The sequence below is a fragment of the Syngnathus typhle genome, linkage group LG7 (genome assembly GCF_033458585.1).
Source record: "Syngnathus typhle isolate RoL2023-S1 ecotype Sweden linkage group LG7, RoL_Styp_1.0, whole genome shotgun sequence".
NCBI lineage: Eukaryota > Metazoa > Chordata > Actinopteri > Syngnathiformes > Syngnathidae > Syngnathus > Syngnathus typhle.
In genome coordinates, this window is record NC_083744.1 from 10,709,762 (window position 1) to 10,724,152 (window position 14,391).

The window sequence follows — 14,391 nt, forward strand, 5'->3', positions numbered from 1 at the left end:
TTCTCTTTGTATTCTAATTAAAACACACACATCAGTGATTTTGTTGTTAGTGTGTACTAAACTGACATGGTGGACTGAAAAGACAGGAGTACCCAAAATACATTAACAGTTAAGCAACAGAGTTTTTATTTGCACGTTATAGGATCTCACTTAAAACTGATTTCTATGTGTTGGCATGAGGGACTTTGGAATTAGTTAACCTGATAAATTATAATGTTTTTTATTTGTTTTCTTAACAATAAATTATCAAAATCGGAACATTACAGGAAATGTCGCAAGTACTAGATGAAATAAATATTACAAACATAGTTTAAACCAAAATAAAATGTTTACAGTTATGGTACATTTACAGATTGTGACAGTGTACAGACAATTAGAACTGACATATATGTGTGTGTGGGTGTGTGTGTATGCAAATTAACAGTTTGAAATATCCCTCAATCAACAACAGAAGCTCAATTTGATTCTTTCATCGCAAAGCCCGGTGACCGCCAATGACAACAAAGGAGACCTTGCACCTATTATACTAAGACTTGGTACAGATTAATGAGGCAGAGGGCAGACTTTGTGACGCCAGTGTGTCTATGTTTTATCTTTAATTATCCTTCTGCATATTTCATCAGGCTAAAGCCATGCGCTGCGGTTCCTCTAGGTTGGCACGGAATCTTTCAAGAAATCGGGACGCAAGTTCGTCATCCACAAGCCGACCGTCACTTGACAACGTGACACTCATCAGTTGTTGGGTACGCACGGTATGGTTTTCCTCACACAATCTTAATTCAGCCCTGGAGGTTCCGATGGCCAGAATGCAAGCTTGTGGAGGGTTGATCACAGCGCTGAAGCCAGTAATGCCAAACATCCCCAGGTTGGAAATACTGAGGAAAATGTGGATAGAGAAAAATACGAAACACAGTTAATACACACGAGAAAAAAAAAAAGCAGAACCGGGGTATAATTCAACAACAACAACAAAACGTGTACAAACTAAATTAAAAAAAACACTGGGAAACAACAAAGCTTAAAATAATATAATATCAATTGAGTTTTAATACATGTTTAGAACACTAATTTTTTTATTGACTTGTTTTCGTCACGAATTGGCTTCCCCAAAAGCGCTATGAGGTTCACAACTCCACAGGCCTTAATGAGAGTAATGGCCCGAGGATGCATGCAAATCTCAGGATGCATCTCCATAGGTATTCATTGCTCCCGGCTGACATAGAAACAAACCCCTTTTACGTGCAAATGACACCATGAATTCGGACACCATGCGGGGCAGTCCTCTCCAAATTTTCTGCAAATGATGAGATGATGGCCCATGTCTTTCAATGCAATATTTGGTTCAAACTCGAGAGTTTCACATATGGTGACAAGTAGAAGAACAACATTAGAACACGTATGTCTTTGTTTTACCTGAATGAGCCTCCCTGGTACTCTTCAGGTAACAATTTTCCGTCTCGAGCCTTCTGGGCCAGTGCCTACGAAGCATACATTAGCCGTTTTTAGACCATTGAATTTTACACGAGAAATCAATTTATCAGACAGTGGTATTGGGGGTGTGTCACAAATTACACAGCAGTCACCTAATTAAAACAATAAATGAAATAAACATGTAAAAACGTAATCAAAATCATATAAACAATATGGGTGAAGACTGAATAACTAAAGATAGAATATTGCTTCAGAATAACTAAATGTTATTGAATGACTACCTAATGAACCATAATACAAAACATGTTTTAAAACGGAAACACGATTGTGGTGTTCAAAAACAACAAGAACAATCTGTCAAATAGCAGGCTTAGAGACAAATGAAAACCATCAGCTTGTGTCATGCTAAAATAAGGAAATGGAACTGACATGAGCCAGAGAGGAAGATGAGGCATCTGGCAAACAAAACAAACATTATTGTGGCCAGGGTTTTATACCAAAGCGTGACAGAATGGAGTGGACTAACCTTGGAGAAAGCACAATACACGAAAGAATGTGATTATCTCTAACCAAGAATATGTGCAAAAAATGTTCTTTGTTTTCTTTTTGGAGAAGATTTCAAGACTTCACATTGGTATGGACAAATATTATAGCCGGCACTGAAACTATATTCAGTATGAGCATGGACCCGGACAGTTTTATTGGTCAACTGTGATGTTGTTTGGTAATTTCATTGGTCACATTTGAAATCTGTTAACCTATAGGTGACATAAAGCCCTTTTGCAAAAATCCATTAAATAACATTGGTACATTTACAGAGTTTAAAACATGGAAGAAAGGTAGCGACTCATAGTCAAGAAATTACCGTATTCAAAATTTAAAATGTTAACGGATCAATGTTCTTATTTCTGTGGTTTCCTCCTACATTCTAATAACCAGCACGGCAGGCCAATTGACTGCTCCAAATTGTCTGTAGGTCTGATTGTGAGTGTGAATGGTTGTCTTTATGTGCTCTACAACTGGTGGCCAGTTCAAGGGGTAGTCTGTCTTTGGCTCAAAGCCGACTGGGGTAGGCTCAACCACTCCATGGTATTGAAATGGTTACACAGAATTAATATGGATGCATGGATGTTTAACAGCTGAGTATTGTTTGTCTTCATACATTTCGGACGAGGTGGTTGCTTATGACTAAGATAAAATACTTTTCTATTATTTATTTGGTTTCCAGCTGCGTGCAAAGAAGACTAGAGAGGCAAAAAAAAAAATCAACCAAGCATTCTAAACAAATAAAAATGGACAGTTGGAATGGCATTTTCACATGGCAATCCTATGAAATCACAAATAATTATGCATATTGAATCTCTTGAATCTTGAATATTGTGGCAGATGTAAAAAACATATCTTTACGCTCTTACTGACTGCCAACAAGTGAGACAACAAAGCGACAAAGACAAAAAAACAAACATAGACCTGTCCCTTAATGCAGGCCTGCTGGTGAGAGGCCTTGTCCGAAAGTCCGCCACACAATAACGCTACAATGATGGTCGGTAACAGAGCAGTGATTGAGATTCAGAAATTTACCTTTGCATTAGTGGAAATCTCCTGAACTCCTTTGTTTGCAGCATCTCTGATGATAGGGGTAATGAGGCCTTTGTCAGTGGCAACAGCAATTGAAATGTGAATAGAGTCAAGAGGCCGTGGTCCGTTATCTGACCATGTCACGTTCACATCTGGTAGCTCCTATCGTCACAAAGGAACGGGGCAGTGTCACAACAATGGCAATTAAATGTGTCACTTCATCCAAATTTGGCTGCAATTGAACATGGAAAGACCTACAGAGTACAGTTGACCCACACATACTCAGGCTAATTCATATAATTGTTGGAAGTGACAAAAAATAAGTTAATTTGATCCATCCATCTTCTGAACTGCTCATCCTCACGAGGGTGACTGGCGCGCTGGAGCCTAAACCAGCTGACTTTCGGGCAGTAGCCGGGGGGCCCTGAACTGGTTGCCAGCCAATTGGAGAGCACACATACTAGACGAACAACCATTCGTACTGCACCGACGGGCAATTTGGAGTGCTCAATCGTCCTACCGTGCATGTCTTTATTCTTAGAATTAATCGGCCGATTAGTTGGTAATGGTTTTTGTTCTTTCAAATAAATATCAGCATCGGCTTCAAACAATTCGTATGGGGCAGCTAATCGTCACCAAATATAGTGTTTGTTTGAGCCACACTATACATGTGTAAGCAGGCTCAACACCCTACAAAAGACAAGGTTGGGAGATGAACAGTGTTAAGAAGTCAATCCAATGAGCAATACTTACTTTAAGTGTAACAGCAGCTGCCTTAATGATGAAATCATTAACAGAAACTTTGATCTGATCTGTAAAAACAAAGAAACAACAGACTCTGAGTCATTTCAATGTGACACAATAATAGCCTGACAGCTGGTGAGGGGCTGCCCAAGTAAGCTTCATGGGTACGATTCTGCTTGGCAGATGTGTTCAAGAAACTGACAAAAGGCGCGATTGTCAAAAACACGCAGAGTAAACACAAATACAACACAACTCTTGCATTAAACTAAGATCCTCCTCAATCTAAACTGCTGCCCATGTGCGACTCTGGTAGGCAAGGATTTGCCCTGCATTTGCAGCCACTGGAGTCCATGAGTACAGTCACCGATTATGAATGCTGTGTGCAGCATGATTACTGAACTAACCGTGAAATTGCACGATCCTGAACAAAGACAGTCCGCGATAACAACCGGAGAGAGAATCCCTCAGTAAACACAGAACACTTGTTACGGGTCCAGAATGGCCATTCCATCTGCCCATTGATAGAGAACCAAAGATAGATTCTTTTTTCAAGAGCAGGTTATGTAAAAGGAAACTGACAACTGCCCAAATGTGTAAATCACTAGAGATTTTATTTTAAGAGGATATTGCGACTGTAACAGACAAATGTTTTCTGTTTGAAAATCGTCACATGCTTGGAAAGAAAGGACTTCATTCATTCGCCAGCCGTTCAGAAAAAAAATGTTGTTTAACCTTATTCATATATTTTTATGAAGTTTCTGGCACTCCCAATGTTTTCTTGAGTATGTATATACTACATATTAATATGCAGTACTGTGTACTGCGCGCCAAAATATCGAAACCCTTTTTATTACATATAAAAACAATCAATCTAATCTAATAATCCTGATAAAATTGTGCTTGTCTCTACCGCTACTAGTGGCACTTGTCTTTGGGAGATGTATGTCAGAACATGTGATTATTTAACATTCTTTGGCCCTTGGGTTTCTTTGCTTTTATTAAAAAAAAAAAAAAAAAATCATCGGGTTTTATGTTGATGTTGATTAATAGCTCTTTTTCATGTTATATTTAAAAAACGGTTTCCAAAACAGCCAAATCAATTTCAATCAGTCTGACAAGCACCTTTCATTTTTGTCTTTGGCAGAATACATGTATGTGGTGTGTGGAACGAGAGTTAAGGTGTCAATTTTTTCGAGCTAGTGCTACAGACTGCTTCTTTGTCAAATGAGTGGTCACATGAAACCTTTGAAATTCTCATTTTCAAGGACAACAATTGATCATTATAATAACATTGTCAACTAAAGCTAAACCAGGATAATACGTAGAGGCGATAAGTGTAATGACAAGTACACATTTTAAATTTTTTTTTTTTTTACCTTTGGCTAAGTCTTTACGAAGCTTCATTACTGCAGCCATGTCACAGTCAACAGAGGCGTAAGAATGGGGGATGGTGGTTTTGGACTGTGTTAGCCTTTGAGCAATCACACGGCGGACATTTGAGGCTGGAACCTCTGTGAAAGTGCCCTGAGGAATCAGATTGTAGACGTCAAGATGCAGTCAATTATTGTGGGGAAAATAGCACTTTGAGAGCGCGTCAACAAGGAAATCAGGCGACAAGAACCAGAACGCTGAGCAGTCTAATGTTGGCATAATCCAACTGTCATCAATCAGAAAATGGACCAGGTTAGCAAAGTAATTGACAACTCTGTTACAGTAAATTGATGCTAGGTCTGAACAGTCATTGACTTTGGATACTTGCAGGCCCATTACATTTCACAGAAAGATCTGTGTAAAGAGAGTTACATGTTGAAATGAAATAGCTAAATGGGTTTTGAAACCAAATCATACGCATATCCTCACAGTGTCACTCATTTTGGTAACAGATGTTCATGTGTGCACTAACTGTTCATTACATTTCCATTTTTGTTGAACAGAAACTAACGACTTGCTGAGAAACACTTCTTGATTCAAACAGCTTTCTGAAATGCAATTTGTGCATAAACCAGCATCTGTATCCCAAACTTCATCAATCCATAAACTGAATGACCCACATACGTACAACCAGAAAGAAGCGTGACCTTCTATGATCAACATAGATGTACTGTTGACCTTCAGTGGGAGATGTATGTCTTAAACACATGTTGTAATTTAAAACCCACCGGTGCGCCTGGCTTTCCTGGTACAGAAAGAGGAGGTATGTTGGGTCTGCTGCCTGATGGTGGTGGAATAGCTGATGTGATTTTGGCAGAACTCAGAGAAGGTGGAGCAGTCACGGGTGTTGTTTTTGGCTCGGGAGACGTCTTCAAAATATTTAATGCATCTCTGTTGGAGCCAAAATAGACCAAAAAGATTAGGCATGGAAACTGCAGATTCACCATTCAAGCTCCACTGCACACAATTCGCTGTTTGAGAAATGCCAGCCTACATCCTGCCAACCTGATGGACCCTTTAGCAAGGCACCACTGCCACCAGTTCAGAAATGCAGCATTGTTTGTAAACACTCCTTTATTAATGTAATTACAGTTTATTAGGGAATACATGCAATGACAGATTATGCGTTTCAGGTAGACGTGGTGGACGTCATCGTATTTCATTCAGTTATAGTCTGCACTGAAAGTATTGGAACAGCTAGGTCAATTCCTTTAATCCCGCTGAACACTCAAGACATTTGGGTTTCATTTAGATGTATTAAAAAACTACAACTGCATTCAGCCTGCGACCCATTGACTTCACTAGACTGTTTTAGTCCAAGATGAGTGTTCCTCCCTTCACTCATGTACTTGTTTGGAATGGTGTGAATAAAGACAATTTATTGACAAAGTAAAGACATTTTTTTTTACTCATACTTACTCCTTAGTGATTAATCCTCTTGGTCCAGTTGGTGTGACCAGTTTTGGATCAATACCATGAGTGTCCAGGATGTGTCTTGCTGCTGGGCTTAGTCGTAACCTGAAGGAAAATGAACCAAGAAGATAAGAATCAAAGTTTTTTTTTTTTTTTCCATGACCTTCCATCATGTCAAATTTGACCTTTAATTCTCTTATGGACAATTGCTACCAGATAAGCTAATTGCACACATGCAAATCTAAATGTAAAGCATCTAAGTTTTGTTTGTATACAATTCACTTTAAAGCAAGTTTATGCAGACTTTTTAAATCTCAATGTCAACTGGCCCATTGCAAAATGTTTGCAAAACAAACATGCAGTTTGCCCTGTGGCAGGTCCTGCACCTTCCCTACTGTCTCTACTGTATAAACAAGGGTGGATGGGATTTTTGAAATTCAGGATGTCTAAGTATATCTGTAGAAAATGTATACTGTATTATGACGGGGAAAAGGTAATTGGCAGCTAAAATAACTAATAAGGCAGATACTTATTTCGGTGACGTGATAAAACCACAAGACACATTACCTCTCAAAAAGATTATACTGTAGTATTTGCATTTACTGGAAAACAATAAAAATTAGGTTGGAAAGTGTTGGCTAAAACACATAATCTAGAGGTTTTATTTATTGCCGAAATGCCATTTCATTATCTGCATTGGGGTACTTACTTTATGAAAGTACATGCTTAAAGCAGCTGGGATGAAAATTGGTCCAACCCAGGGAGTTAATTTGACCCAACTTTGGGTGTTTTTGATTGTTATGTAGAAAATAAATGGGTAGTGCAAAAACGGTCAAAATTTTAACCCATATTGGGTTGTTTTTAATCCATAATTTTTTACGTTTTGTATCGTATCAAAGTCAAAATTTTGTATTATGACAACACACTTACGGTCCTGCTGGGACTGCTTTTGGTGGAGAAGATGGCAAAGAGGAAGCAACGGTGGACACAGCTTCATGTACAGCAGGTGGAGGTGCAGATGGTGGGGGAATCTCAACCTGCATCCAGTCCTGTCCCTCCTCCACCATAAGAGCAATAGGAGTTCCCAGGCGCACATTGCGACTTCCTTCCTCAATCTGAAATGCGGGAGAAATGTCTATTTCAATTGAGTGGTAGCACAGAAACAAAATGATGTGCTGTGTTGTGGCACAATGTAATTAAACCATGCTGAGATGGAATACTATTACGAGGTTGTTGTGTAGTGTAATGAGCTACTTTTTATGATTGCTGTCACCACTGATTCAAGATTCCTGTTAAGAGCTAATCTGGATACACTGTGTGCCTTTTACTACTTTCGCCACAGTCCACTGAACATTGCCAATCAATCATTACTGGTTCAGTCTGTAAATGAAAGGCCATGCTCTGGCTACACTTGATCAGTTTTCAAAAGGTATCCATTTCGTGAGCTGTCTCTTGGAGTGAGTCATTACAGCATGAAGTAAATGTGCAAAGCGTGTGGAACAAATGAGTCAGAGTAAGGTCTGCTTTCTAAAGACTTAAGAGTGGTGATAAATTAGTCATGCATGCTGAAAATGTCTATTTGTTGTTTGCTAAGATAAACACCCTCTGCTGACTAAGTAATTACAGCGGACAGTGAATGAAAAAGATAGCAGTCAATGCAGACACAACACACTCCTGAAGCATTCGCTTCATAAAACAATAAAAAATGACAAACTTTAGGCGGATCGTTACTTTGCTACTTGCAATTCAGAGATGAGCCACAAAAGTAAAGTTTGATGGACTGATGGGACCAAGATTAACCTCGACCATATTGCTGGAAAGGCAAAAGTATGCAGAAAGGAAGGATCCAAAACAGACAAGCTCATCTGTGAAGCATGGTGGAGGGAATGTCATGGCTTGGACTTGCATGGCTGCATCAGGAACGGGCTCACTATTCTTAATTGAGGAGGTAACTAATGGTGGTAGAACCAGAATGAAATCTGAAGTCAATAAAACAATTTTGTCTTGAAGAGAAATGCACACAAACTAATCAGGAAGTGCTTGATCATGCAGCAAGGCTGCCAACTTGACAAAGGACCTCATCAGTCAAGCTGATCTCATGAACAGTTGATAAGTATGCTCATAGCAGTGACACACTGTAAAGTTCAAGTGAAGCTTTGTATTTTGATGTCATTACAAACCCCTGTGATGTATTGTACCCACAACAGATTCAAGATTAAAAACCTTGGGTCATGGCAGAGCAATGCAGTAACCGTATGATAAGATTTAGTAATATGTTGCCACAGCACAAATGATCCACCTAGCCCAACCCAGGATCCCAAGAGCCACAGTCAGATATTGGTTACCCATAACCATTTTTGGAGCATGCCCATGATAATTTTCATTAGCATTTGGTCAAATGTAGGTAACTATGGTATGGTTGTTAATATAAGGAAAAACACAAAACAAGCAAAGAAAAAACAAACCCCAACAATTTCACAAAACCACAGCAACAGAAATATAGTTAACACATTGTATGGTTCAGCAAAAAAATAGAGCTAATTAAAGCTAAATTAATGAATAAATTAATTAATGAACGAATGAGTGCTTCGAGTTGATGGCTTTCTTCTCAACTATTCACATCACATTTTTAGCTAAAGGGGTTTATACAGACCACCTTTCTCTGCTGCCTCAGCTCTCTAGACCCTACCCCCAATTCTTCAGTGGTTGCTATGGAAACTACCATCCCCACTATAGCAAAGAAAGATGGGTGGAAGGGAATGTAGAAAGGGGAAAGAATAGCATGAAACCAATGGTTTCAATTAGCCTGTTGTGAACCTTTTTTAATCAACACACAGTAGCAGTTTACAGCGTCGTAATGACATAGGCCGCAAACATTTATATTCTCATCAGCTCAGGCACGTTCTGTCACTTGGGAAAAAAGATCTGTCTTCAGTGTGTGATATGCAATCATCCAACCTGTAACATACACGCTAAGATTAAAATAGAGAAACAAGGTGGTCAAATTATATTTGAATAATAGCACACGAAGGTCAATAAGACTACTAATTGCTCCATCTTTGGAAAGCTATTAAAATTCAAACACAAGACAACGAGGAATGGATGGGTTGAGTAGAAAGGTCTGCCACAAAAGAAAATAGTTTTACGTATGTACTGTCACTGTGCACGGAAATCTTAATGAAAATGAACCAAAAGAACACACTTTTTGGACAGGATTATAAACAACAAATTATCTTGTCCCAGCAAAGAGAAAATATCTACAGCTTTGTGGTAAACAAGATGGTATGTTTGATTGTGGCATTTATTTCTCACCAGGATCTTTGCCAAGACACCGTCCTCATTAGATTCCATAGTAACGACAGCTTTATCAGTCTCAATTTCACAAAGGGCATCGCCTGCTGCCACCGCCTCACCTGCAATGATAAAACATGCACATGTTGCACACTGGATTCCATTAGCACTGACAAGCTATGGTAGAGGAAAAAAAAGATAGGAGCCACGTGTAAAATGTGACTACCGTATTTTCCGGACTATAAGCCACTACTTTTTGCACGAGCTTTGTAGTTCAGTGCGGCATATCTATGGATTTTTGTGATGTTTAATACACATACGCTCGTTAGTAAAACGTTTGTGGACCGCTGATGTGTGGCACCGCTTTGCTGGGAGGAGGGATATGTGACCGCCACACAATTGACACAAACAAGAGACAGAACGAGATCAAGACGGACATTACTGGAGAAAGGAAGCTTTTATACACAAACCCTCATTATGGGGGACAAAAGAAATGCACATAATGTCACTTTTAAGTTAAAGGCAGTGGATTTGGCTCTCAAAGGAAATTGAGCTGCTTTCGAGGTTTCCTCTGGCCACTAGAGGCCACTGGGCTATTGTTGATGACGTCTTGTTGCGTCACCCTTTTCAGTAATTTTTTTCCGGGTCATGTCTTCTCCGAAGTGTAACTCATCGCATTGCCAACTTTACCCCTGTAAGTGGTCCCATTTTATTTATTATTACTTGTGTGTTGCTAGTGTTCATTGCACATTACGTTTATTATGGTTGTCGCTGAGATTTATACATGAATTTATTTATATAAGACACTTGTTGAAAATCCCCGGCTTTCTCTGTCGTTACCAATACTTAATACACGAAGGGCCAGAAGTGTTGTCAATCACAATTTCTCTTCTCTATGACATGCATATGTACGAATAGTGACTTGTGGGTTTCCATAAGCCAATTAATCACCAAGGCTGATAATTGCAACAACGCATGAGCTCATGATTCACACAGAGTGATGTGTTGTCATAGAGAATGATGATTAGTCCCATGCTGCTGCTGACCAGTGGTTGCAAATATAAATATTACCACAGTTTGGGGTTTTGGCCCTCCTGTGGGACTGACAACTGACTGAAAAGCAATATTAACATTTGGGATTGTGGTAATATAATTGCCTTAGAAGGGAGGTTTGTGATCAAAGACATCTATTTGGCACTTGTAACTCCTTTTTACCTTCTTTCTTCAGCCATTTGACAATGTTTCCCTCTTCCATGGTTGGTGAGAGAGCTGGCATTTGTACATTGAGAGGAGCAACACCTACCAAACAGAAAGATTATCACAGTCACAGCATTATTTAGACAGAATTTGAACAGGTTATTGAAGCTAATGCAAAAATAGACTTTAAAACTCTGAAAAAGGCTTTAAAACTTTGAACCAAGACAAATGCAAAAAAAGGTTGTCTAGAACCTGATACAGTGGACCCCTGCATAAGCGCAGTTTGGCACATGTGGATAGATTTTTTTCAATAATTTTCTAAATATGGGTAGTTCGCATTTACTGGTGGTTGTTAATCCCAGTTTTTTCCAAGACATTTTTGTGTAGAAAAAAAAATCCCAATGCTTTTACAACGGGTGTCAATTATACAGACTGGGCCAGTCCCTATCCTCCGTGAATAGCAGTAGTGCACTATATATGTATAAAAAAAGAAAAACACAAATGAGTAGATGCTACAGGGAAGCTTCAAGATTGTTTGATAATTGGTAAAGACTGCATCAAAACATAGTAAGTCAATGCAATACTGCAGTAACATTCATGACACAACTTTGGAGTGTAGCTGACAAAAGAGAAATTCAAGGCCTTACTGTCAGTAGTCACTTAAGAGTGCCTCACTGTAGTTCAACTAGCTCACAGTACTGTGGCAGGCATAAGGTTTGCCCAATGTCACAGAAAGACCAACCAACTGAGCAGTAGCAGAATTGCTTATTTGTAATGGAACACCCCTTCTGTTTTTGGGCGCTCTCAGTGCTTGTGAATGGCACAATCCTAAAAAGAAATTTTGATACACACCGGAATTTCTACATTCAACTGCCCCAAAGACAATATGATTGCGAATTGAACACAACATTATGTGCTAACATACATTGAAAATTGTGCTGGAACAATGTATTTTAGATTGGAAACTTGAAGAATACTTCTTCTTTACTACCATTATTCTAATAATTTATTATTTTCCAAATCAAGTAATGAATCAGATTAAAAAGCATTATAGCCATACTTCTAACACCATAACATAAAACAAGACATTAATTCATTTTTCCAAAGCAGAAAATGCACAAACATATTACGATTCAATTATTGGTTTGTACGGTTTGTTTGGTTTGGTTTGGTCTGTAACATGCAGCGTGAAGGGGGAGAGCACGCTACACTACAGGCTGGTCTCTATGGCTGCAGGCTGCGAAGTACAAGCCATGGCTCAAAGGCAGTGATCAACATTTGCCAATAATCAGTAGTCTGTAGTTCGAAGCACCACTGGTAGAGAAGTGTCATTCCAAGTTATGTGTTACACAATAATTGTTTGTTGTCCTTCTTGTAACCAAAAAATAAAAAGCTCTGGCAACGGCAAGCCTAAACCGAACAATAGGCGGAAAAACCTCAAATGTGATTCATCTCATTGTCTACAAAAGGGAAAACAGAGGCATCTAAATCTTGTAACCGTTAACCAGTGCGAGTGTCACATTGGGTTTGAGTGACGTCAGTGAGCCTGCACTGCCCAGCATTGCCATCAATGATCCATCCTTCAGTGACTCTTTCTTGTGCTTGCCTAGAAAATTGTTTGTTTTGAAACCCATCTCAACATCACAATGATCCCAGTGTTTTTCAGGGGTTACCGCTGTGACCGGATCTTAATTGGATAAAAGAGCTCTCAGTTGTAGTAAAAAAAAAAAAAAAAATGTCACATGGATATGCAGCTGAAAGATGTGCAGACATTGTGATGCAAAAATGTTCCTGAACAGACCAAAATCGTTACTGGCATATGAAACCGGGGCATGGGTGCATTAAAATGCATTAAGATGTCCAACTATTTTTTGTGAATAAGAAAATATTTATTTTAAACCTTCTTTTTTGTACATATATTCTATTCAATAAAACGAATTAATTGTATTATTATTAGCACCATTAAATATTTTAAAACATGGAGTTAAAGTTTGTTTAGGACAATCATTTTTCATTGTGGGAGGCAGAGCATTCCATTTAATGTGTTATTCTGCTGCCATCTGTAGGACATTCTGATACACTGCAAAGTTAGAAATGTGAGGCTCGATGGAGGGAGAAAAAACATCACTTTAATCTTCACTTCATTTTGAAACACAGCCATTATTATTACATTTCTAGCTCCAACTCGGTTATAAAGTCATCACCAACCTGAGAAGTAAATCTGTCTTTGATTCTACTTTTGATCATTTTTCTCTTAAGCATGCAGGCTTTTTCCTGCATAAAAATGTTTTCCCTTTTATTCCAAAGACACAGACCCAGTGACTGGAGAATTTCAAAATGCTCAGCCTTAGCAATGGAGACATGTTCTGCTTTGATATACAAATTTATATATATATATACACACACATTGCAACAAAGAAAACTCTCGACTGGATTGTGGATGTCTTAAAGCAAGACGAATACAAGCCACAACCTGTCAACAGAAAACGTCGGAGTCAGCAAATTTCAGCAATTCGACATGATTCTACAGTACTATCATTAAAAAAGTGTATACCTTGTTGACATTTTTGCTGTATAACGTTGTCCTGCGTGGCTTTGTTGAACTGTCAGTTTTTGTCACAGAAGTGAGATAGTAAATCGATTATTTATATTAAGTGGTTTACAGAACTGTACTTAATACAATTGACAGATAACCTTATTGCGCCCCGGTCACCACTTGCCAAGCTGTCGTCTTTCACAAAACGGCACAATACATCACTCACCGAAGACCCATGGAGACTGAAAGAAATGTCTGGCATGCTCCTGTGCTGACTGCGTGCTCCACAAAAATTTGTTAAGATTAGATACTTTAAGGCCAAGTAAGATTCCTTGACGACCCAGACGCAAGGAGGCTGCCATGTTGATGCCCTCATTGGGAGAGACTTGCCTGTGCCTGATCAGAATCTTTCTATTTTCAGAAAATTGAATAATGCTGTATTATGATATAGTTATAAGCATGGTAAAATACAAACGAAAATACTTTTAAGTTGTAGTATGCGTTTGGTTTGACATTGATTACTTTGAAGACAAACGGACAGGCGTGGTTCACAAGTGGCCTTTTCCGGGCTCGGGCCATAAACGTAAAGGCATGAAAACCTCGAGATGTCTTGTTCGACGGGTTAGCGCGACTGCCATATTGGATGTGGCATGTTTGCAAAGAAACTAATATAAATTAATGCATTTACTAAAGTGATAAACTAAGACTAAATTGCATTAACTACTCTACCATCAGCCCCCCCCACCCGCTCCATTCACACCCCTCCTCCC

The 14,391-nt window shown here is 38.9% G+C and overlaps 1 protein-coding gene across 2 annotated transcripts; it reads right to left on the reverse strand.

The window, feature by feature from the left end:
- Positions 1-102: 102 nt before the first annotated feature.
- On the reverse strand, positions 103-14,154 carry pdhx (pyruvate dehydrogenase complex component X). Of its 2 annotated transcripts, XM_061283769.1 has the most exons (12): positions 13,848-13,982; positions 13,640-13,688; positions 11,104-11,187; positions 9,910-10,010; positions 7,528-7,712; positions 6,604-6,702; positions 5,913-6,075; positions 5,130-5,277; positions 3,763-3,821; positions 3,013-3,171; positions 1,414-1,478; positions 103-875 (listed from the first exon to the last, which is right to left on the reverse strand). In XM_061283769.1, exons 1-12 carry the CDS (start codon positions 13,881-13,883, stop codon positions 620-622), a joined length of 1,404 nt encoding a protein of 467 aa, XP_061139753.1. In that variant the 5' UTR covers positions 13,884-13,982; the 3' UTR covers positions 103-619. The 2 variants fall into 2 exon arrangements, with proteins under 2 accessions (XP_061139753.1, XP_061139752.1); XM_061283768.1 differs by lacking the exon at positions 13,640-13,688 and having other exon boundaries at positions 13,848-14,154.
- Between the last annotated feature and the right edge of the window lie 237 nt (positions 14,155-14,391).